This window comes from Vipera ursinii (assembly GCF_947247035.1).
Source record: "Vipera ursinii genome assembly, chromosome: 5".
In the NCBI taxonomy this organism is placed as follows: Eukaryota; Metazoa; Chordata; class Lepidosauria; order Squamata; family Viperidae; genus Vipera; species Vipera ursinii.
In genome coordinates this window covers 99781866-99807777 of record NC_139518.1, presented here as the reverse complement: position 1 = coordinate 99807777, position 25912 = coordinate 99781866, and the positions used below count along the sequence as shown (strand labels likewise).

General features: G+C 43.4%; 1 protein-coding gene across 1 annotated transcript in view; it reads right to left on the bottom strand.

Annotated features, from left to right (window-relative positions):
- Positions 1–25912, bottom strand: part of KCNMA1 (potassium calcium-activated channel subfamily M alpha 1) — a 423981-nt gene that overhangs the window by 104787 nt on the left and 293282 nt on the right. Inside the window, exon 14 of the mRNA XM_083363343.1 lies at positions 25113–25189. Within this exon, the coding sequence (XP_083219469.1) occupies positions 25113–25189 (77 nt within the window). The remainder of the gene's footprint in view (positions 1–25112; positions 25190–25912) is intronic.

Here is a 25912-nt window from a genome sequence, read left to right as displayed (position 1 = left end):
TAAGATGATTAAAGTCCTGGAGGCTAAAACATAGGAAGAACAATGGCAAAAACTGGGTATGGCCAGTCTAGAGAAAAGAAAGACTATGGCTGACATGATAACAATATTCCAACATTTGAGGAGCTGCTGCAAAGCAGAAGAGATCAAGCTCTTCTCCAAAGCACCAGAAGGCGAGACAAGAAACAATGGATGGAAACTAACCAAGGAGAGAAGCAACCTGGAATTAAGGAGAAACCTCCTAACAGTGAGGACAATTAACCAGAGGAACTGCTTGCCTCCAGGAGAGGAACAGAAGTTGCCTTCACAAGTTGTGGGTGCTTAGTTGTGGGTGTGGAGTCTTCTTGGAACAGCTGAAAGGATCGTGTTGTTCCAAGAAGGCTCCACACCCATTTGCACCACTCAGCTGACCCTGATGACACTGGTAAACCTCCAAGCGGCCTCAACGACTCTCTAAAAGGATGCAAACAACCAGCGGTCTGCAAGGAGTATAAATCCTTCCCTTCCCCACCATCCAGTCAGAGCCAAAGAAGCTTCCTGGATGAGAAGCGAAATGTCTTCAAAAGAAAAACAAAAAAGTCCAGTTGCCTCCAGAAAAAGCGCCTTTGGGATAACTACGACCTGGATGACCGAGAATCTCCACAAACATTTCAGTAACATTTCCTTCTCCTAGCATCAATTCTTCAGTGGGATATTGCCTGATGGCTTTAATACCCATGGAGGGAATGATTCTATGTCAGGGGTAGGCAACCTTGGCTCTTTTATGACTCATGGACTTCAACTCCCAGAATTCCTGAGCCAGCCAGGAATGACATAGAACAGCCTACCCCCTGTTCTATGTCAAGCTCCCTAATTTATTTTGAAAGCTTTCAAAGCTAAGAAGTAGCACCATGTGTTGGAGCTGGGATACTAAAGGGGATTACTGGCTAGAGATGTTAAAGGGTCTCTTGAGATGAAAGAAAAACATTGGCTCTTCCCATTTCCCATTCAGTGCAAAAAAGCCAAATGAATTTTATTTTGAGGAACAACATAGACTCAATGATAAGGCCTCCATTTTCTGCTCTCCTCCCAACCTCAGTATCCACCAGCTGATTAACCAGCTGATTAACCAGGTTGATCAACCAGCATCAACAAATTAATCAATCAAGAAGCTGTGCTCCCCTCCTAGTCCCTAATGGTAAGACCGTCTGGATTTCCGGATCTTTGAATCTGAACAGTTCCTGCTCATATACAATGCTATTCCCCTTGAATATATTACACTCTCCGATAAAACTTGAAATAAAATAGGATTTCCACGCCTACGTTTCATAAAAGTTCCCATTATACTCCAACTCAGTTACCAGCGTATACAGTCTAAATTTAACGGTCCATGACATTTCTGCCCAAAGTGAATAAAAACTTCAGCAGAACTGCAGAAAAGTCCCTGGATGTTGCCAAAACCCATCTGAAATTCCCGTGTTTTTTTCCCCCAGAGTTGCTCGTCTGACACACGAGAGGGCCTGGAAACATACCTTTAATCTCACATTCGTTCTTCTACCAGATGTTGAAACAGATCAGAAACAAACAAAGGAAAAAAAACGTTGGAAGAGTTCTGATTTGGGACGCAAAATCCTAACCTCTATTATTTTTATTATAAGGTAAAGGTAAAGGTTCCCCCGCACATGCGTGCTAGTCGTTTCCCACTCTAGGGGCCGGTGCTCATCTCCGTTTCAAAGCCGAAGAGCCAGCGCTTGTCCGAGGACGTCTCCGTGGTCACATGGCCGGCATGACTAGACGCCAAAGGCGCACGGAACGCTGTTACCTTCCCACCGGAGTGGTCCCTATTTTCCTACTTGCATTTTTACGTGCTTTCGAACTGCTAGGTTGGCAGAAGCTGGGACGCGTAACAGGCGCTCACTCTGTTACGCAGCACTCGGGATTCGACCCGCCAAACTGCCGACCTTCTGATCGACAAGCTCAGCGTCCTAACCCACTGAGCCACCGCGTCCCTTATTTTTATTATAATACAACACAAATATATTCTTGGCTTTTTTTTAAAGCGGGAGCCGTTAGGTTATCCAGAGCATGTGGTTTTACCTAAAATCATAATTAATCAGGAAATTAAATATAATAATTCCTTGCTACTGAAATTCTGACAGCAGGCGAAAAGTCAAGTGGTTGATACCAGCTGGCATTGAAATCTGTAAACTGGGAATGTACAGGCAAGTCCTCAACTTTTGCAGCAACAACAGAGCCCAGAAATTTCTGTTGCTAAGCGAACCGTTACTAAGGGAGCTTTGCCCCGTTTTGCGACTTTCCTTGCCACATCTGTGAAGCACATCCCTGCAGTTGTTAAATGAGTAACATGGTTATTAAATGAATCTGTCTTCCTCGTTGACTTTGCTTATTGGAAAGTCACAAAAGGCGATTGTGTGACTCACTCACACACACACACACATATACACACACTGAGATACTGTGCAACCATCACAAATATGAGTTGGTCGCTATGCGCCTGAACTTTGCTTGCATGACCCTGGGACGCTGCGACCATCATAAATATGAACCAGTTGTCAAGCCTTTGAACGTAAATCACGTCAACACGGGGATGCTGCAACTGTCGTAAGTGTGATCAGTGGTCCAAAGTCTCTTTTTCAGCGCCATTGTAACTTTTGAACAGTACTAAACAAACTGTTGTAAGTTGAGAACTTCCTGTAGTTTGTTGTACTGTAGGGACAATGGAAAACAATTTGAGTTTAGAAAAAAACAAGAATGCTGTTAATTCCACAGCAGAAACAATGATTGTCAACGCTGCTAACGTCGGATGTTTTTTTGCATTGACAACAGATGGAAATGTAGCCATTTTTTACCTTTCGTTTTAAGAGTTAGATGATGCTGGGAGAGGGGGATGTGAATGAGAGTCCAGATAGACATAACAACACTAAACGTAGCATGAGAATCAAGGTTACTGAGCCCAGAGCTGATAAAGAATTGGCGGGCTGGAGAGCTGGGGAGGAAGCCCGTGCTTCAAGCTAATTAGGGAATGTGATTTATGACTGTTAATTGAAGGAGGGAATTGTACTTTGATACTAGGTGCCCAGGGGAGGGGAATTCAGTTTTTAGCTTCGATTATGTAGTGCCGATATTATGCTACTCGAATAAAAGATCCTTTAAGGTAAACAAAGCCTCGAAGTTCTTTTGAAGAGTTTCATCTGTCGGAACCGCGACAATGACATCTAATGCCACAGATGCCTTTTGTGCAAGAGCAGGCAAGAAAAATCGCACAACAAAGAGCAGAACCCCTGGGTGATTCCTGTGATTTCATGTGGCAGTTCCAGTTCTCTTCTTCTGCCCCTTTTCATGCTCTACATTAAAAAATCCCTTTTCATGCTCTACATTAGAGTTTAAAAGTTGCTGCAAATCAGGTTTTGTCGTTTCCTTTTTTAAAAAAAAAACAACAACCCAAAAAACTGGGTTTCTCAGCAATGTGTAAGAAGAAAGCTTCCTTTCAGAATGGAAAACATATCTGGAATATGTCTTCTTAATTGTGAATTAATAAATGGAATGGAATTGGAATTAATAAACGGAATGGCTTGCCTCCCAGAATTGTGGGTCCTTCATCAATGGAGGTTTTCAAAAATAGACTAGACAACTATTTAACCAGGATAGTATGAAGTCTCCTGCCTTGACCAGATGGTTGGAGTAAAAGGCTTTTGAGGTCCCTTCCAGCCTGTAAGTCTATGTTGTAATAGGTTCCTTCACTCTAAAGCAGGGGTCTTCAAACTTGGCCCTTTTATGACTTGTGGACTTCAACTCCCAGAATTCCCTCAGCCAGGCACTGAGGAATTTTGGGAGTTGAAGTCCACAGGTCATAAAAGGGCCAAGTTTGAAGACCCCTGCTCTAAAGATAGCAATGGCATATTAGGAAATAAAATAGGCCGTATGGTTTGAGGAAATTGTGAAATAAATACTGCGGCCTCAGAGCTTGTGTCGATTAATGACGCGTTGATTACAAGGCTGCATAAACTACCCCACCATCCTTATGGACACCAATCCTGCACAATCCCAGAGTTACAAGTCTGTTCTTAACTCAAAGTCATCCCTGGATGCGTAGAATATTCGTTCTTTGGACTGGGAAAAGAAAAACATTTTTTTTTGTTGCGAGGATTTTCCCAGAACACTTGATGTGATCTTTCCGCCTTGCGCTCTTCCTCAAAGCGTCTTCCCAAGGGCACATTTAGAACTAAATTAAATCTAACTTTGACTCAATTAACATTTTCAATGACAATGAACGCGATATGGATTCACAGGAAGCACTTCCACTGGGTTGTAAAAATGGATAAAAATTTAATAAGTCTTTATTAATAAGTGATGTCTCTCTGGACCGGTAAAGCCTAAAGCAGTCCAGCCTTCTATGCGAAGGTCTAATCTAGGTTTTCTGACGCAGGTAGAAGAGAGTAAGAAAGAGTCTGGCATGACTTTTGCTCTAAGCTTGTTGTAAATCTGGGATTTGCTTCTTCCCCACTACTTTATTTCGTCTAAGTAAAGGTCAGAATCGGGGCTCAAGGCAAGCGGTGACAGAAACATTCAAGGGAAAAGCGAGCTGGTCCTGACATCTGTCATCTGAAATCGCTCAGAAGAAAGAGAGATGGAGAACTAACTGACTAGTATCTCTCCTACACCGAGGAGGTAAGAGGGAAGATCTGCTGCCTGGTGGTAAGGAACTGTCAGGGTGAGTTTCGCGACAACCAGGAAACAAAAATGCAAGCATAATTTCCATGTCACCTCGCATCAGGGACCCTGGGAAACTTGCTCTATGGGCTGAGGACATGTTCTTTTCCTCCAGCTGATGCCCATCAAAGCAATCCATTCGCTACTCACTTTCCCTGTGACCCTGGAAAGAAACACTACCTATAGTAGAAGCCGCCAGGGATTGGCACTCCATCCTTCTGACAGAATCGTTAGGAAATTTCCCGCTCAACTTAGGAACACCTAGGTCAGGGGTAGGCAACCTTGGCTCTTTTATGACTGGTGGACTTCAACTCCCAGAATTCCTGAGCCAGCATGGCTCAGCTTGGAAACCTCTCCCTTTCCCCTCAGCACAGCTGGCTCAGGAATTCTGGGAGTTGAAGTCCACAAGTCATAAAAGAGCCAAGGTGGCCTACCCCTGGCCTAGGTCATCTATGCCTTCCACGAGTATCACAAAACCGATTTTAATAGTACTTTAATACCGCTTTACAAGGCCTCGGTAAGGCCACCCTTGGAAGACTGCCTCCGGTTTTGGGTTGCCAGGATATATATATATATATAAAAAGATGTTGAGACTCTAGAAAGAGTGCAGAGAATATTCGCACAATATTAGAAAAAGCAAGAAACACCATCAGAGGAAGAAATAATTTTTTAAAAATACTAGAATGTGCGGAAACGGACAGACTTACTACGAGGTTGAAAGAAAAAGAAGAAACAGAATAACTCAGGACTTGTTTTATCAATGGCTGGAGAAAAGAAGAAAGGACTAGGAATTAAATTCATATTAGTGAATGATAAACTCAGACAACACATTGTTGAATAAGTACTACTAAATTGTAGGGTGAAAAATAATAAAAAAAGAAGAAAATACTGGACTGTGCAGAAATGGACAGGCTTATACTGAAGATTAAAGAAAAAGAAGAGACAGAATATTTTCCAATATGGGATGTATTTTATCAAGGGCTGGGAAAACGGGGCAGAGATTAGGAATTTAGTATGTATTATTAAGTAAAACAAACGGGACCCAGACAACGCGTTCGTTTAGCAAGCACTTATGAATTGTAAACGTAGCAAACTAATAAAATATTATATATAAATATATAAAAGAAAGAGTGCAGAGAAGAGCAACAAAGAGGATTAGGGAACTGGAGGCTAAAACGTGAAGAACGGGAATTGCATGAATTGATGATGTCTAGTTTAATGAAAAGAAGGAGCAGGTGGGACATGATAGCAGTCTTCCAAGATTTGAGGGGCTGCCACAAAGAAGAGGGGGGTCAACCTATTCTCCAAAGTAGTGGTCCCCAACCTTTGCATTTGGGGGGGGAGAGGGGAATTGGGCCTTGTGAATGGTGGGCTGGAATGCATGCGCACTCAGCCCTTACACCAGCAGTGGGTCGGTGCGCAGGTGCACAAGTACCCACCAGCCAGCTGCTTGCACATGTTGAGCTGCATGCACACTCCAGCCAGCCACTCAAGTGGCCCAATTCTGAACAGATCTCAGCCTAGTAGTGGCCACAGTCTGGGGCCAAAGCCCCTGAAGGCAGGACAAGAAGCAACGGATGGAAACTAATCAAGGAGAGAAGCAACCTGGAGAACTAAGGAGAAACTTCCTGACAGTGAGAACAATTAATCAGTGGAACAGCTTGCCACCAGACGTTGTGGGAGCTTCAACACTGGAGGCCTTTAAGATGGTTTGGACAACCATTTGTTTCCTGCTCGAGCAGGGGGTTGGACTAGAAGACCTCCAAGGTCCCTCCCAACTCTTGTTATTCTGTGTTGTGTAAGTCTAAGCCAATTCAAATATAAACAGTTAGTTGTGTGTCCTTTCCCTCCGGATCTTGGACACTTCTTCCTAAGCCAAGAAGTTCACGCACCAGAAAACTATGGCGGTGTGTGGGCAGCTTCATTTGACATTTTAACACGAACCCATCCAAATTGCCCGCAGGAATTTGCATGCAATCTGGAATGCAAATCTACACTAATTTCCTGTGTTGTTCGTCTTATTGCAATTCAATTTGCAACTCATTGGCACAATGTTTTTATCTTGGGGGGGTGGGGGGGTGGGACACAGGATGCATAAAAATGACATGATTTCAAAATAGGGAAAAGATGTCCAGGTTAGCAGAAATGTATACAAACTGCGTACAAATTTCTGTGCTTTGTTAAAATGCAAATTGATACAGACAGCTGACTATCCGACTTAAGGCTGGAAAATTGAGACGCTGATCAAAAACACAAGGCCCACTTTTATACATCCTCGGTTACGGCGGTTTTCAAAATCTTGGAAAGAGACATACGAGACCCTGAAAGTATGATTGGATCCATAGTACTTTGCTAAAGCTTTATTTTCAAGCACAGAGCAAGGCCTGAGAAAAATGGGAGAATTCTTTCCCACCGTGATTGGAAAAGAAATAACATTTCTATTTCGGAAGAGGCCAAAGCGAGGCCTCCGCGTGGCTTTATTTTATTCCCTCCTCCGGTTCTTGCAAAGCCCAAACTCTGCCTTGTCACATACACACTGCTACAGCTTTCCCCCCCCCCAAAGTTCTTCTCTTTTTAGCATAGCATTGTACAAATGAGATTGTAAAAGCTCCGTGTGATACAAGGGGTCACAAGTTTGTGACTTCCGTATCGCACGATTTCTCGTCTCTGTGGGTTTGAATGAATGCAGTTTTATTGTGTCGCTCTGCCCTTGATTTGATTGTCTTTTCCTATTAGCTTCATTAAGAGAATGTCAGGCTAAACTAACACTCATGTTCTCCGACACTATCTGATCGGACTGCTTCATAAAATCCGCATTTGGAAACCAGGACTGTCTTGATTGCCAGCTCTTGTGTGGCCATGGGTTAAAAACATCGCAACTCCTTGTAACATTTTCCCACAACTGTCACCTATGAGGACCTTTTCTTATTTATATACTGACAAAGCTATGAACTCTCTCCTGTGATGGTACCTTTAAGACATAAGTGGCATAAATGCTAATAATTTCATTTTCGGTCATTGACCAGCCTCAGATAAGGTAAAGCAATATAAAACTAAAATAGAAATAAAGTGAAATCAAAACAAAACAAAAGGGTTTCTTGCCTGGGCAGGGGGTTGGACTAGAAGACCTCCAAGGTCCCTTTCCAACTCTGTTATTGTTATTGTCATAAACTGGACTAGAACTAAGGCAGGACTAAAAATGAGGATTAGGAATGAGATGATAGGAGTCTTCCAGTATCTCAGGGGCTGCCCCAAAGAAGAGGGAGTCAAGCTATTCTCCAAAGCGCCTGAAGGCAGGACAAGAAGCAACGGATGGAAACTCACCAAGGAGAGAAGCAACCTGGAACTAAGGAGAAACTTCCTGACAGTCAGAACAATTAACCAGTGGAACAGACGTTGCCTCCAGAAGTTGTGTGTGCTCCATCACTGGAGGCTTTTAAGAAGAGACTGGACAACCAGTCTGGGGTTGGACTAGGAGGCGTTCAAGGTCCTTTCCAAGTCTTTTATTCTATTCCTCCTCCTCCTCCTCCTCCTCCTCCTCCTCCTCCTCCTCCTCCTCCTCCTCCTCCTCCTCCTCCTCCTCCTCCTCCATCAGGTCTAACTAAAGCTCTTCCTAAAATAACTTCTTGAACTTCTTGGAACTGATGGTGAGGGAAAATAAATAAGACAACCACTTTGGAATGGAGTTACGGTACATAGCAGCAACTGTGACACGCTGGTATCATCAGGCTTTACAGAAAGATAGGACACACCACCAGTTTTCAGTAGCAGAATTGGAGAGGATTCCTACTGTGGTAAATTCATGCCAACGGGCAAGAGATTCTACTTTGGAAGAGAACAGAGCTGGGAGGGATCTTGGAGGTCTTAAAAGCCGCCAGTGTTGGAAACACGCCACCACCACTTCCGGAGGCAACCTCTGTTCCTTTGGTTAATTGTCCACCCAGTTAGGAGGTTTCTGCTTAATTCCAGGTTGCTTCTCTCCTTGATGAGTTTCCATCCGTTGCTTCTTGTCCTGCCTTCGGGCGCTTCGGAGAAGAAGAAGAATAGAATGGAATCACAACTGTATTGTCACTTACTAAACGGCACACATTAAAATGAAATTTTGTTGCATGCAGTTGTCAAAAGAGGCTCACCGCCTCCAATGTACATTGCACGAATATGACAAAAATACAGAACTATGCATCTACCCACATGTATTATATGACACAGAGAAACAACACAGTCTAGTTCAGATTGCGTTTAAGTTGTCCTCTTCTTTGTAGCAGCCCCTCAAATACTGGAACGTTGCCATCATGTCTCTCCCAGTCCTTCTTTTCTCTAGACTGGCCATTCCCTAATCCTGCAGCCGTTCTTCCTACGTTTTGGTCTCCAGGCCTTGAATCACCCTGGTTGCTTTCCCAAAGCCTCAACCTCTTTTTTGTAATGTGGTGACCCAAACTGGATGCCGTGTTCCAGGTGCGGCCTTACTAAGGCTTTACAAAGCGGGACTAACACGTCACGTGATTTTGATCCTATGCCTCTATTTACACAACCAAGGATTGAATTAGCTTTTTTTTTGGCTGCCGCCACACACGGCTGTCTCATGTTTAAGGGATCTTCCCCTAGGACAGGGGTAGGCAACCTCGGCTCTTTTAGGACTCATGGACTTCAACTCCCAGAATTCCTGAGTCAGCTGACTCAGGAATTCTGGGAGTTGAAGTCCATGAGTCCTAAAAGAGCCGAGGTTGCCTACCCCTGCCCTAGGACTCCAAGGTCCCTCTCAGTGACTGTTTTTGAGCCAGGTTTCGCCCAGTTTGAACATGGACCTTTGGCTTTCTCCTGCCTAGGTGTAACACCTTGCTGTTCTCCACATCCAGTTCTTTCTGACCAGCCCCGGGAGAATGATGGAAAAGGCCAGTAAGTTTTCTTCACTGGTCTGGAATTTGGGCGAGCCATCCTGCAGGATCAGAACCAAATTAGCATGGAAAGCCATCCCATTTGCAAGAGCAGAGTTGCGTTTTTTTTGCTCGCTCTGGTTTCTAAATATCATTCTTCGCAATCCTTCCCCGTTCCCTTTTAACGTGTAAAAAAAGAAGAAGAAAAAAGAAAAAAAAAGCCAGGGAGAGCAAAAAGAACATGAAAAACACATTAAGCCATCTTAAAAGCAGACAGGCTTGATTGCCGGAGAGGGGTGTCTGTGTGACTAAAGCCAGCCCTGTAATAATATAATGATCTTTAATGAGTGTCTTGGGAAACACCGCAGCCCTGGCTTGGAGAGACAAAAGGGAGAAGTGACGGAGGCTCCTTCTGACGCTAATTCAGGATGATTTTCAGAACAAGTGAAGAATGTGAGAAAGGTAATCTTATCCACGGATCTGACCTCCCTTTGATTCCTCGTTACCGCCACTTCTAATTGCCAGAGCCGAGCCCGCTGCATCTGCACATATGCTTGTATTTTAATCCCCCCCCCCAAAAAAAGGCCAAATCTTACCACCGGCTCTTTTGAGTTAAGCAGACTTCGTCAAGATGGGTCATTTCACTGGAAGGAAAACACCAATTCCCCTTGAAGCCCTGCCAGGGACATTTTGTCTCTTTGTCTCTGTGTGTGTGTGTGTGTGTGGGTGTGTGTGGGTGTGTGTGTAGTTGTGGGTGTCTTCCTCAAGAGAGGCAGAGATTTACACGACCGGAGTCTGTGTGTGTGTGTGTGTGTGTGTGTAGTTGTGGGTGTCTTCCTCAAGAGAGGCAGAGATTTACACGACCGGAGTCTGTGTGTGTGTGTGTGTGTGTAGTTGTGGGTGTCTTCCTCAAGAGAGGCAGAGATTTACACGACCGGAGTCTGTGTGTGTGTGTGTGTGTGTAGTTGTGGGTGTCTTCCTCAAGAGAGGCAGAGATTTACACGACCGGAGTCTGTGTGTGTGTGTGTGTGTGTGTGTGTGTGTGTGTAGTTGTGGGTGTCTTCCTCAAGAGAGGCAGAGATTTACACGACCGGAGTCTGTGTGTGTGTGTGTGTGTGTGTGTAGTTGTGGGTGTCTTCCTCAAGAGAGGCAGAGATTTACACGACCGGAGTCTGTGTGTGTGTGTGTGTGTGTGTAGTTGTGGGTGTCTTCCTCAAGAGAGGCAGAGATTTACACGACCGGAGTCTGTGTGTGTGTGTGTGTGTGTGTGTGTGTGTGTAGTTGTGGGTGTCTTCCTCAAGAGAGGCAGAGATTTACACGACCGGAGTCTGTGTGTGTGTGTGTGTGTGTGTGTGTAGTTGTGGGTGTCTTCCTCAAGAGAGGCAGAGATTTACACGACCGGAGTCTGTGTGTGTGTGTGTGTGTGTAGTTGTGGGTGTCTTCCTCAAGAGAGGCAGAGATTTACACGACCGGAGTCTGTGTGTGTGTGTGTGTGTGTGTGTGTGTGTGTAGTTGTGGGTGTCTTCCTCAAGAGAGGCAGAGATTTACACGACCGCGCACTATTAACCGACTAACCCTGGTTTACAGAGAGCAGGCTTGGTGTGGAAGCCTGCATTGTTTCTTATTAAGCTATCAAAGCTGAGTGATCTCACACGGAGGAGAGTTAAATCTGGTTTCCTCTGACGAGGCGATGATGGATGGAAGGTGTGTGGGGCAAGAGGAGGAGAAGAAAAAAAACCCCAAACAAACGAAATCCCTTCCAAACTCTTATTCTGGCTTTTATGTTTGACTGCAGTGTGTGGCTCACATGCTTTTCAAAAGCAGAACTTTAGAGGTGTGGGAGAAATTATGTCTCAAACTTTTTTCCCTCTCTCTCCCCTTTTAGGTTAAGCGGTTCCTTCCTTTCCTCGAAAACTACAGATCAGAATGAAAATAGCCAGCGGTCCACGTTACGCCTTTTATTATTATTACTTTGAAATGCGTTTTAATCTATCTAAGAGTTCTGGGCACTTGTTTAATCTTTTTTTTTAATTTTTGTATTCTGTCTTTTTAACATGTATTGCCCTGTTCACTGCCCTGAGTCCTTCGGGAGAAGGGCGGTATACAAATAAAATTAATAATAATAATAATAATAATAATAATAATAATAATAATAATAATAATAATAATAACAATAATAATAATAATAATAATAATTAATAATAATAAATAATAAATAATAATAATTATTATTATTATTCTCTTTGTGGGACCAATAAAGCAATGGGTAGAAAATGCATCAGGCCATATTTATAGGGCTGGCTGTTATGAACCTCATTATTATGGACTTGGTAGAATTTCATAGAATAACAGAGCTGGAAGGGGCCTTGGGGGTCTTCTAGTCCAACCCCCTGCTCAAGCAGGAGGCCCTATTTACAATTGCAGACAAATAAGCTGTCCAATCTCTTCTCAACAACCTCCAGTGATGGAGCAACTTCTGAAGGCAACCTCTGTTCCTCAGATTAGTTGTCCTCTCTGCTAGGAAGTTTCTGCTTAATTCCAGGTTGCTTCTCTCCATGGTTAGTTTCCATCCATTGTTTCTTGTCCTGCCCTCTGGTGCTTTGGAGAACAGGTTGATCTCCTCGTCTTTGTAGGAGCCCCTCAAGTATTGGAACATTACACTAGACATGCCCAATTCCTGCAACCGGTCCTCGTACGTTTTAGCCTCCAGTCCCCTGATCATCTTTGCTACTCTTTTCTGCACTCTTTCTAGAGTCTTGATGTCTTTTTTACATCGTGGTGGCCAAAACTGGGTGCAGTATTCCAAGTGGGGCTGTACTAAGGGTTTATAAAGTGGTACTAATGCTTCACGTGACCTTGATTCTGTCCCTTTGTTAATGCAGCTTAGGACTGCTGCAAAATTAGCCTAGGACTAATTTTGTTTTAAAAACTTTGCATTAATGGGGTTGTGTGACAACTCGCCGTGGGACAATTCGCCGTGGGACAAGAATTACACTAATAGGGGAGAAATGGTGGAGCAGAATCATTAAAGAAAGGATGAAAAAGGAGGGACAGAATGAAACACGAGTGACAAAAATAATTTTTTTATTTTTTTTTAAAAAATAATTAAACTGAATTGTTAAATTGTCCCGCAGCAACTTGGCTGTGGTGAGTTGTCCCATTCCAGCATTAATGTAGATTTTTTGCAAAAAAAAAAAACAAATCACACCTATTTTAATTTAACTTGTTGGGGCTAATTTAATTTAATTTATTTTTAACTTTGTATATTGTGTTTTAACTGCCCTGTACACCGCCCCGAGTCCTTCGGGAGAAGGACGGTATATAAATCCAATAAAATAAATAAATAAAATAAATAAATTTAAAGAAACTGTTTAGTACCATTCTAGCAATTCTAGCGAATGGGCATTTTTTTTTTAATGAGTGCAGTTGTTAACAAACCACACAAGCGAAGTTGTGATGAACTTTTTCCTCCATTAAGACGATCAGGCTCCATTGTGGTTAATCTCCACACCAACATATTGGCCAAATAAAGAGAGAAGTCAAGGAGGGGGGGCAGAGAGCGAGAGTAGGAAACAACCCCTACTTTTCCATGATTTAAAACGAATCTGAACTCTTAACGTGATCTGTGACTTCATCAGAGCTGTTTTTGTGGTTTGGACTGATAGATCCACATAGAGTCAACAAAGTCAATAAAACGTACGAAGCACGGCTGCAGGACCTGGGTTTGGCTAGTCTGAAGAAAAGAAGAAACAGGAGTGACATGATAGCAGAATTCCAGTATTTGAGGGGCTGCCCCAAAGAAGACGGGGTCAAATGATTCTCCAAAGCACCAGAAGGCAAGACAAGAAGCAATGGATGGAAACTCATCAAGGAGAGAAGCAAGCTGGAATTAAGGAGAAACTTCCTAACAGTGAGGACAATTAACCAGTGGAACAGCTTGCCACCAGAAATCGTGGGCGCTCCATCACTGGAGGTTTTTAAGAAGAGACTGGACAACTATTTGTCTGAGATGGTATAGGTTCTCCTGCTTGAGCGGGGGTCTGGTCCCTTCCAGTTCTATTCTATTCTCTCCAAAGGCCAAGTTTGTTTGTTTTTCCCCAGAAATCAGCAAAAATGCTGATTTACAAATCATGGCCACGTGACTTCATAAAAACGACCCAGCTCTCTTGAGAATGAATATCGAATAAAATGAATCAACTTCATGCAATGAAAGCTAACAGAGCCTGTACATGGTAGAGGTGTGCAAACTCATTCGATTTGTTTTGAACGTTTGAATGGATGTGAAGAGCAGATCCGAGGTAAACCTTTAAATCCATCCACTGGATTAGCACATGCAAGTTGGCGCGTGTAGGATGCCTCCAAATTGATTCGGCGGGGTTCAACTGAATCCATCAATGCGATTTGTCAAATCGATTTTGTTGAAGGAATGAATGAATGAATCAATTTGGAGTGTCTGAACCTTAGTACACTCCAACCATGGAGTTTGACAGTTCTGGATCACTTCAGACCCTGCAATTCCTATCATAATGAGGCTTTTATTAATTGTGGCAGCTGGTTGGCATGGGAAACCTGAACTAAACACACAGCTTTTGCGACGGTTGCTTATTGATTGGCAAAATAATAGAGGTGGAAATACATTTGCGCTGAAAAGAATTGTGTAGTCAGGACAATGTCAGTGACAGCCACCAACTAGGAATGGGTATCGACAATGCATACGACAATAGTCAAATTATATTACTTAGTTCAGATGAAAGATGAACCTGTCTACACATCGGCAGAAAGAAGTTACACAGGTAAACACTTTTTGTGTTACACGCAGCATGAATTACACTGAATTTGCCTAAAATGCTCTCTAAACCACGATCTACTGCAAAAGTCTGGGAACATAATTTCCCCACTACAGCTAATAGTAAAGCAGTGAACAACCATTAGGGTGTGCATATTAATTAAAAAGCAAAATTGCACAAAATGGCACCGAGACGCTCATTTTCTCTCTGAAAAGCTCTCAGGTAGAGCAGGGAGCAGCAATTAAAAATATGATTGCATTTGTTGAGAGAGAGAGAGAGAGAGAGAGAGGGAGGGAGGGAGGGAGGGAGGGAGGGAGGGAGGGAGAGAGAGAGAGAGAGAGAGAGAGAGAGAGAGAGAGAGAGAGAGAGAGAGAGAGAGAGAATATACATTGAAAGATATGGAAATATAGGATGTCATAAATTAAAACAGCCACGAGAACCAAAGGGTCCACGCCATTTGAAACCCTCACTTCCCCACCCACGGAAGCAACAGAGCCACAACGGACAGCACAAGACAGCGGTGAAACCACAGGCACCACAAACATGGAACAAGGCGTGCTTGGCGTTCAAAACTTACAGGCACGTAAAGTGGTGGAGCAATCACTAACAGAGACAGAAGAAACTGGGAAGGCTTTCTCAAGGGTGTCCATGTTACAAGGCACACGGTCTGACATGCGTGTGTCAGAGTAGCCACAATCAAAACAACATGCCAGTTTGAGTCTCTCGTACGTGGACATCTTGGCTATAACCATGGTTGAATGGGAGGAGAGGAAGAGGACCAGGTTAATGGAAAGGCTAGATAGAACAATGCAGCTGGAAGGTCATGCAAGGGACACAACATAAGGGTGACAATCTTGACCCATAGGAAAATAGCATTATGTTTATTAATCACATCATGTCAGTTCAGGGGAAGATAACCATTGTTTTTAATATTTCCCCCCCCCCCCCACAGGACACCCAAAGAAGCTTTTTCAGGAGGCAAACTGGACTTCCTGGTTTTTCTTTGAAGACATTTCGCTTCTCATCCCAGAAGCCTCTTCAGCTGTGACCGGATGGTGGGCAATGGAAAGATTTATACTCCTGCAAATCTTTCCATTCCCCACCAACCAGTCAGAGCTGAAGAAGCTTCTTGCATGAGAAGCGAGATGTCTTCGAAGGAAAAAAAACAACAAGAAAGTCCAGTTGCCTCCTTAAAAAGCATCTTTGGGATAACTATGACCTGGATGACGGAGAATCTCCATAGACATTTCCATACGGCAGTTCAAAGCTATAACTCTTGTGTTTCCATTCAAGGTTTCTGCAGAGTATTAAAAAAATAAAATTAGAAGAGAAAACACCGATCTTATTTTACAAACGGCTGGTACGAAGTACACTGCTTGTTTAGACTTTTGGTGGCTTTTTTGAGCTATTGGCGAGAGAGAACATTTGCACCTCAGGGTTGAACTGTGGGGACCTTGGTGCTCTCTGAGCTTGGTGGGTTCGTTGAGGACGTTCCATAATCCACCTAGGTAGCATCTTCATTGCTAGGAGGGATCAGAGAGCAAACCCCACCCCCTTCTAGCTCTGATGATGCTACCTAGTTGGGTCATGAAACGTCTGCAAGAAAACAAGCAAGCTCAGAGAGCACCAAGGACCCTTCAGTTGTCGTCCTCCTCCTCCTCCTCCCTTCTGCAAACCCCACCCCCTTCTAGCACTGATGATGCTACCTAGTTGGGTCATGAAACGTCTGCAAGAAAACAAGCGAGCTCAGAGAGCAGCGAGGACCTCACAGTTTTTGAGCTACGTTTGATCTGGCTTTTTTTCCCCTTCTTCCCCAGAATGACACACCTCTTTGAAATCCTAACTTCATTTAATACAAATGTACTGTATCTTGGGGAACGAAGCTGATTTGTTCAAATAAGAGGTCCTGCTACTAAGAGTAGATAAGTACAGCTTGCAATAGTGGCGAATATCTGTAGGAGGAGGGGTGAAGCTTTGTCCTCCGAGCTTGTGGGTTGCTTTCTGATCTTTTCGTTACCAGGCTAGCTAACATCTTCAGCGGAGTTGAGGGGATGTCGGTCTCTTTCTGTTTACAAGGGCTTCAGGTGTTGGTGGGTGTGTCAAGTGAGGGTCAGCGATGGGTCTTGTGGTGGGTCAGGGGTCATCAGTGGGAGGCTTGTGATGGCTCTTGTGATGGGGAGGCCATCTCAGATCAGGGCCAGATCAGGAGGTGAGCTGCTGCTTGGGGAAAAGGGGGCTTGCGCAGGTTGGCTGAAGTCAGTGCGGCCTCTGGTTGGCTGTGCGGTTGATTCGGATTATTGCAAGGCTGCTTGTAGGTCAAAGCGTCTGTCAATGGAATTGCTTGTGGAGTGCCAGACTTCCATGAACTCACGAGCCTGGCAGGTGGTAGCCTGGCCGATGGCTTCTGGTCTTGCGCCAATCGAACTGATGCCATTTGGTGTGGGTAGAGATTAAGGATCTGGGATCGTGGCATTTGACTGCCGGTCGGTGTGCGTGGATCCTGGTTTTTAACTGACGTGATGCACGCATCCATTAAAATAACGTTAAGGACAGCATTTAAAGACTGTTCTCCTAGAAGGTACCGCCAGAATGCACCGCGTAAGGGTCCAGCGAAAGACGGTAAAACAATGATCAAACTTCCAGTGTTTTCAACAAATATCGGTAGATTTCGTAGTTGAACCACCCTGATAAAAAGCCAGTTTGAAAGTCCAGCGAAGCATTTCATCCCTTTTTCAGGCAGTTGACCAAGATCTATGCAAACTGACCCGTTTGTCAGTCTCAATGCTTTCAGGTTTATGAATTTCCAACGGGCTGTTTCTGGGAAAACCTTTTTTGGTCCAATTCCTCTTGAGGCGGTTTCCTTCACTAATTTATTTTTATTTTTTATTTTAATCCCATTTATATCCCGACCTTCTCCGAAGACTCAGGGCTGCTTACAACCTAAAGCACAATGTGCTTAGCAATGCCCCTAACCCAATTGTTGTGGCCCTGGCCCATATTTATTAATAATGACTTAGCACAAACTCATTCAACTGGAACAACTTGCAAACAAATTGTGGCACCCAGCCCCCCCCCCTCAAACCCCCCTCATCCCCATGAACTGGAAGAGCAAATGAGATTTTTTTTTAAAAAAAAAAAAGTAAAAGAATAAATAAAATTGTTTTATAACCTTAGACAGAAACCATCACAGCTCCACCTTTTAATTTAAAACGCTTCCCCTGTGGCTTTGCTCTTTTCTGCTTTTTCTTTTCGAAGTGAGACAGGAGAAGATAAATCTTCCCCCAACGGGTCAAGCTCTGTTTGAAGGCCTTGGCTGACTTGCCACTTACAGTATATTTGTCAACCAAGGGAGAATACCCTGGTTGTGGGAAAACAGGTATCAAGGTGGATGAATGATCTTCCCTTCCTCTCCAAATTTGCTCGCATTTTCTGGGGCTCTTAGCATTCGCTTTGAGTTATCTTGCAGCTGTTAAAATTTGTCAACATACAGCATCAGCCTCGGTCAAAACACCATAGATCATTCTCCTTGGATGGGTTTTTGGAAGAAAAAACAGAATTCTGCTACGAGATTTTTTTTTTATATTTTTTTGGAACAGGTTTTATATATAGTACTATAAAACGATTCAGCTCTTAGTTTGCTCTTTTTGTTGGCTTCTTCCTCTTTCTACGTCTCCTACAACGTTTTAAGCAAACCTTTTGCATGTTTCTATTTAAATTTTTTGAGCTTTAAAAAGGAAAAAAAAGGAAAAAAAATCCTTTCTTCCTTTGTCCCAAAGCTGCTTTTTTTTTCAAGAGGCAACTGGATTTTCTCTGTTTACCTTTGAAGACGTTTCATTTCGCCTCCAAGAAGCTTCTTCAGTTCTTCTGCAAAAGGTCTTCAAGGAAAAACAAAGAAAAATCAAGTTGCCTCTTGAAAAAGCACCTTTGGGACAACCATGACCGGGATGACTGAGAATCTCCCTATAAATTCATTCCTTTCTTTCTTTTTTTGCTTTTTGTTAAAGGCACGACCAATAAAATTGGTCTAAAAAGCCCTGACTGGTTAAAGAAAAATTAAAGTTCCTCTAACCACAATATAAAGTTGATTCTCAGATCTTCCTATTAATCAAAAGACTGTAGCAAAACCCAGGGATGCGCCAGCTGTATAATATTATCGTGCTGCTGGCTTGGCACACCAACCCCCATTTTCATTTCTATCTTTAGTTGTGTTGTATCCAAAAGCAACAATAAAATAAGATCAGGGAGAAGAGACAAGAGAGCCAAAACACTTAAGAACCATTTTCTTAATAACAATTTTTTTGTTCTTTTTTTTTCCACACCGGGAATTGATGCAAGGCGCATTTTAAAACCCATGCATTTCAGGGACCGTTTTTTAATTATTAATATCGGTGGTTCTGAAGGCCACACGTCGATCTAGCGTTCTCTTTGTGCACATGCAGGGGAAAAAAAATTGAACTTTGACAATCAAGATCTTAAAAGAACTGGCTACGGAGGAGGCAGTTGCAGATCAGAAAAGCAGGGGGGTTTTTTTGCACCCAAAACGCATGCGTATCCTTTCTTCCTTCTGATAAGGGGTGGTTTTGCCCTCGCACCAAGCAGAAAAAGGAGAAAAAAAATAAACATTTTTCAACGCACCCGCCCATCGATCGAAGATGAAGCGTCAAGAAGGAAGGGGAAAAAGTGAGCAGACCAAAGACACGGATGGGACGTTAAAAGACGGTGCAGCCAGACACATGCCGTTTCCCGTTAAACCGTCATAAACGTTGATTAAATGTGGCAATCAGCAGCAAGAGAGGAGAGTCCATCCTGTATGTTTTCATTAGGGTTTGTGTCTTGGCACCGTAATGTTCAAGGAACGCCGTCTCTTCTGAAAGCGCACACTCGGAAGAACCATCCTGGGGACCAGACCACGCTGTCCTGTAAATCTGACGAATAAAAGCAAGGAGAAACAAAGCCACCTCCTCTGATTCTCAATACTCCCTCTCTTCCTTTCCCCCATTACCACTTTGTCTCTATTTTTTCCTGGGTTTTATGAGAAGAAAAATGGACTGCTGAGGACCTCCAGTGGTTCATCGTCAAACAGCAGCTGGTTAAACACAGACTCAACCTCTGTCAGATGGAGGAGGAGGACGAGGAGGAGGAGGGTATCCTGCTTGGGCCAGTGGTTGGACTAGAAGACCTCCAAGGTGCCTTCCAACTCTATTAGGAGGAGGAGGAAGAGAAGGAGAGAAGGGCTGGACTAGAAGACCTCCAAGGTGCCTTCCAACTCTATTAGGAGGAGGAGGAAGAGAAGGAGAGAAGGGTTGGACTAGAAGACCTCCAAGGTGCCTTCCAACTCTATTAGGAAGAGGAGGAAGAGAAGGAGAGAAGGGTTGGACTAGAAGACCTCCAAGGTGCCTTCCAACTCTATTAGGAGGAGGAGGAAGAGAAGGAGAGAAGGGTTGGACTAGAAGACCTCCAAGGTGCCTTCCAACTCTATTAGGAGGAGGAGGAAGAGAAGGAGAGAAGGGTTGGACTAGAAGACCTCCAAGGTGCCTTCCAACTCTATTAGGAGGAGGAGGAAGAGAAGGAGGACTAGAAGACCTCCAAGGTCTCTTCCAACTGTTAGGAGCAGGAGGAGGAGGAGGAGGAGGAGGAGGAGGAGGAGGAGGAGGAGGAGGAGGAGAGAAGGGTCTCTTGCCTGAGCAAGGGGTTGCACTAGAAGACCTCCAAGGTCCCTTCCAACTCTTAGGAGCAGGAGGAGGAGGAGGAGGAGGAGAAGGAGTAGAAGGAGAGAAGGGTCTCTTGCCTGAGCAAGGGGTTGCACTAGAAGACCTCCAAGGTCCCTTCCAACTTTGGGAGGAGAAGAAGGAGAATTGAGATGGATATAGTGCCATTTCAGTTCAACTCCAAGATCAGAAGGTAAATATCAATACAGGCTAATTAAAGTCACACAAGGGAACAGCAGCATTACAGGAACAATTACATGGATTTAATATTCTGTGTGGGATGCTGTTTGAGTGCGCAATTTAACGAACAGCTCAGGGTTACCCAACAGTCCAATTTCTGTTTTTTTAAAAAATATAGCAGTGTGTCTTAAAATTGTTGTTGTTGTTGTTGTTGTTGATCATCGCACAGTCAGCCAGATGTTCAGAGTGGGTTTGGCATTTTTGTCTACCTACTGAGTCCTTACCAAGGACCTGGGAAAGGCAGATGTGGACGTTTGATGGTATTACAGATCTTGTCGCAGGATGGAAGCAGTTCCTAGGAATGCCGCCTTTTGCAATTGACTGACGGCGAATTTGTCAATGCCGATGATGGTGTCCAAGTGGTGCTCCAGTTGTTTTGGGATTGCACCCAAGGCGCCTATTGCTATTGGTAATACTACCTTTCCTTGCCTTTGCCACAGTCGTTCTATTTCTATTTGTATGTCTGTGTACTTTGTCTTCTTCTTCTTCTTCTTCATCATCATCATCATCATCATCATCATCATCATCATCTCTACCAGCTATTCTAAACCAAGGAGGCAAATGTGATCACTTCCTGGAAGAGTAGCTGGGAATGGAGGGGGACAAGTAGGACATCCCTAACAAGAAGTCCCTTATGAAAACCCCAAGTCACATAAAATGAATTCCAGGGCTGTGTAAAGAGTTGGGGAACTCCTGGAGGAAACCAAAGTTATCTTGACCACATCTAAAGTTCTTGCTGAATCCCAGGACCTCAATTGGCTTGACAGCCCAATGCTGAATGGCCTGTAAAGTTTACATCCATGTTTTAAATCATACATCGGTGCCCTAATCCATGTCCATTGACAGACAGAAAAGTTCAACGTAAAATTGATTCGCCACTACTGTACACTTGAGCTGTATCACCCTTTCAGATAAAATTTGGTTGCGTGTTCACATTGGCCCGGATCAAAAATCACAGGTACGTTTCATCCAATGTCACCGATAAATTTATTACATACCTCCCGAAAATAGATTTTCTACGTGAAACCCAAGAAATCCTTTTCCTTTGCTCTGTGACTCTCGTAATACGTCCTTTGATCATGAGACCTGTTTAATTTAGTGGTTCAAGGAACCAGGCTAGAAATGGTGAGATGTGACTGTTTTTCAAACTTATGACCGCTGCCAGCATGCAGTCCCCTTTTACGACCTTCCGACAAGCAAAGTCAACTGGGAGGCCAGACTGACTTTTGCAACTGTCTTACTAAATAGTGGCAGTGATTCGCTTAAAAAGTGTGGTGAGAAAGATCATAAAACTAGGGCAAAGCCCGCTTAAATTTTGGGTTTGCAAATCGTGATCGTAAGTCGAGGATTATCGGTATTCCTAAAACAATTTTTGTCACATGGCCTAGAACAGGGGGTAGGCAACCTCGGCTCTGTTAGGACTCATGGACTTCAACTCCCAGAATTCCTGAGTCAGCAGCTGACTCGGGAATTCTGGGAGTTGAAGTCCATGAGTCATCAAAGAGCCGAGGTTGCCTACCCCTGGCCTAGAATAACCATCCCAGGATTTCTCAGCCGGAGAAAGTTACTGATTTATACTGTAGTTCTTGCCTCCATCTCAATCATTTGAGTCCCTCGTCCAACCATTAAGTTTGCTTCAAGCAGTTGGTAAACAAACAAACAAGACGATTTCCTAACTGTCAATCAATTCTGTCTAGATGCCGTAACATTCTGATTTTCTGTCTAGATGCCGTAACATTCTGATTTTCAGCGATGAAAATACAGTTGATCGGAAGGGGACAAACAGGAGAAAAGAGAGGGACGAAACCAAAAGGCAACCAAGAAATATTGCTGTGGTGTTTTGGTTTTTTTTCCAACGTTGCCCCGGCTTACATGGGCATAAAACGTCATGGGGATAGGAGATGCCACTGCTTCATGCAACATAAAAAAGAAAGAAGAAAACAAATGAATATTCTCCACTGGAAGGAAGACAGATCAGACTGCACTCTGGGCCACAAGGAACCCATTGTTACTCACAATAGATCACTACCAGTGTGTAGTTAAAATATAGTGTGGGCCGTGTGTTCCAAGGCAGCAAGAGAAAAAAAATAAATAAATCACAACATTGTCAATAATCATCATCTGTTCAGGCAAATCTTCTTCATAGATAACGGTGCACACGCAATCTTGCAAAGGAGGAAGGATCCCAGCTGGAAACAAAATGATTTAATACAAGGAGGAAAGGAATGAGTAAGCACAGCACTTCAGCTGGATCTTTCATCTCCGATGGCTGTGTCCAAAATTTTAGAAGTGTAATTCAGCTACATAAACTTGGATCAATTAACGATGAATCTTGCCGTGCTCAATCAATGGGAATCAGTGCACAAATACAACAAGAGTTTTGTTAAAAGCTTACTTTAAAGAGTTTCATAGATTTTTATCGGGGGGGGGAATCATGCATGCTTATTTTGGGGGGGCAGGTATCTCCCTCCTGTTAGAAACACCCTAACATGGAACTTGTTGCTTTACTAAAAAAAAAAATGACATTATTGAGCGGCACACGAAGGCTGAAACCAAACAGTTTCAGTAACTCAGCTGCCTAAAATGTTAACAAAAGTACATTGGGTTAATTGCAATGTGTACGCAGAGCTAAATCTTTTTTTTCCCCTTTCTTTCCAATTTAAATTAAAATTAGAAAATTAGGAATCAAAATAAGATGCAAAACCAGACACATCACGCCTCGCAGCCTCGCTACAGTATGGATCTTTGCGCAAGAAATTCATTTCTAACCAACATAGATTCTCTAATTACCCCTGGTTTCGTGAAGCTTCAGAGCTGTTTGCTGAATTATTAATATTTGGCTTAACAGGTTTGGACAAATAGCTATGTAGGTCAGACTTACTTTGAGACCCTGACAATACCGAAGCTAATATTCAGAAACCTCTGAAGGGACGTAAAACCTCAGATGCATTATTAAAGAACTTGGCTTTCAACTAGCCCAGGAAGCTGCATGCAATTAATGCCAAAATAATTATATGTATTTTTCCCGCAGAGAAGATGTTCTTTTGCATTTCATTCACCTGTTTACAAAACTTTGCTCTCCGGCCTTCTTTTTCTCTTGACTTTCCAGGTTTAGCAAATCTGGGTGGGCTGGGGCAGGGGTGGGGTGGGGGGGCAGGAGTATTAACGTTTTTCTAAATTAAGCCTTTGGTTTATGCCAGAAATACAGTGGTTTAAATCAAGCCTATTTCGATCAGTTGTCATGGCTGCCTGCAGCTTCTCGGTACCACTGAAATTGTCTGAAATGAGCCCCATTAATTCTCATGAAATGGAAATGATGGTTTATTTTCCGAATCTGGCCATACCCCCCTCAAAGTGGAATGGGGCAACTCACTGCAGCCAACTTGCCGATTTGCCACAGATAACTGACTTCAATCAACTCTGCATGACCGATTCGCTCCGGGACAACTTGCCGTGGTCAACCTCACCGTGGGACAATTCGCCGCGGAACCATTCCCCAATTCAATTTAATCGTTTAAACTAATGGATTGTTTTACTTTTTGTCATTCCGGTTTCGTTTTGTCTCTCCTTCGGCACCCTTCCCTCGGCGATTATATTCCAACATTTCTTCGCTTATTAGTGCAACTCTTGTTCAGCGGCAAATTGTCCCGTGACGAATTGGCCAAGATGATTTGTCCCACAGTGACCGCAAGTTGGCCGTGGCGAGTCGTCCTAGACCCGCCCCCCCTCCTCAAAATGCCAGAAGCTTTCTCCATGATCTTGATCCAGTAACTTAATGGTAGCTTGTATGGTCTGTAGGCTACATGGGAAATCAGCGTGACCAGGATGAGATGCATAACAATTGATACGTATGAGCATTTTCTTGTTTCCGAGGAACTTTATTAAGCCACGAAAACTTTCGTTTCTGAAGGGCCAAGCAAAGTGACATGGACCAAGACAGATGTTTAATTTTCTTTTCAAGAGGAGGAAAAAAGCGCCAGCATCTTTCTGCACTGTTATCTTCCTCTCAGCCGGGATAGTTGATAAGGAGATATGGATAAGCCTAACGTGGCTTATTGGAACTACGTTGGAAACAAAACAAGCCCCCAAATCTGAATGGAAGTTCTAAGGATCGAACGGCATAAATGTTCCAGAGACAGCGCACATTAAAATGATTTTTTTAAAATAAAAAAATGACATTTCCTAAAGAAATTAGATTGCAAAGACGAGGCAAGGATGGGGAACAGCACTATAGCTTTCCTACAGTACAGGAAGTCCTTGACTTATTGGCCACATTTCCGTTGCAAAGCAGGGCAGTTGTTAAGCGGTTTGTGCTCCATGTTATGACCTGTTCTGCCGCAATTATTAAGGGAATCACTGCTTAAGGAAAACCATGCGGTTGTTAAATGAATCTGGCTTCCCACATCAGTTTTGTTTATCGTAAGCCACTGGGAAAGTTACAAATGGCGCTCGCATGACTCTGGGACAGGGCAACTGTCATTAAGTACAAGTCAGTTGCCAAGCACTCAAATTTTGATCATGTGACCATAGGGGCCGTAAGTTGGAAAATGGGTCCTAGGTCACTTTTTTTTTAGTGCCGTTGTAACTTTGGTTACTAAACGAATGGTTGTTAAGTCAAGGACTGGCTGTAGTGCTAAAGTGGTACAAATTTACTTTTTGCTCCCCTACCCACCTTCAGTCCGTGTATAAATCCCAGAAAACTGGGTTAGAGTGATCATGGATTTTTTCCCCCAAAAGCCTAGAAGGGGTGGGGTGGGGAAAGAAGAAAGGTGTGTTGTGGATTAAAAATTACTTACGTCGTTTGCAGCCACATTTTTTTATCTTTTTGGGATCACTGATGTCATCGTGACACGCCTTGCAATAAAAGTAGGCCCTGGAATGGAGGGAGAAAGTGGATAAAACTGACGTTTCCCTTAATTCATACAAATGAAATTAGCTCTGCAATTCCTCTCCGCGAAAAGCGCCAAATTAATAAAACACGCCAGCCTTAATTTCCTTCAACCTCTGGAAAGGTTTAGACGTTTAAGGAAGGAAACATTGGCTACGAGACGCTTCATTTCAAAATCCCAGCTTGGGTGGTTGTTTGAGTTATCCAAACACATGAGAGGGGGGGTGGGGACGAAAAACCGTTCTTGGCAGAGAAAACGCAGTTTCAAAGGGCCCTGATTTTCAATATTTTATGCATGTTTTTTTTTAAAAAAAGACTATTTGTTCCACTTAGTTTCACATGGATTAATGCTCTGAAGGAATTCAAATATGGTTGTGGAAGAGATGCAGAACAATAGCATTTATAGTTGGAAATTGCAGTGCCACGCTACCTTTGCAGGTGAATACAGGAGAACAGAATTGGAAGGGACCTGGGAGGTCTTCTAGTCCAACCCCCTGCTCAAGCAGGAGAACCTATACCTTTTCAGACAAATGGCGTTCCAGTCTCTTCTTAAAAACCTATACTTGGCTTAGATTCTGAACGCTCTCTGGATTGGGGAGAATTTCTGCTCAACGCAGTTAAGAGAATTGCATATATATGTTTTTTTTTCCTTCTCTATCGTCCCCAGGATGTGTGACTGACTTAACGACTGTAGTGACTCAATTAATA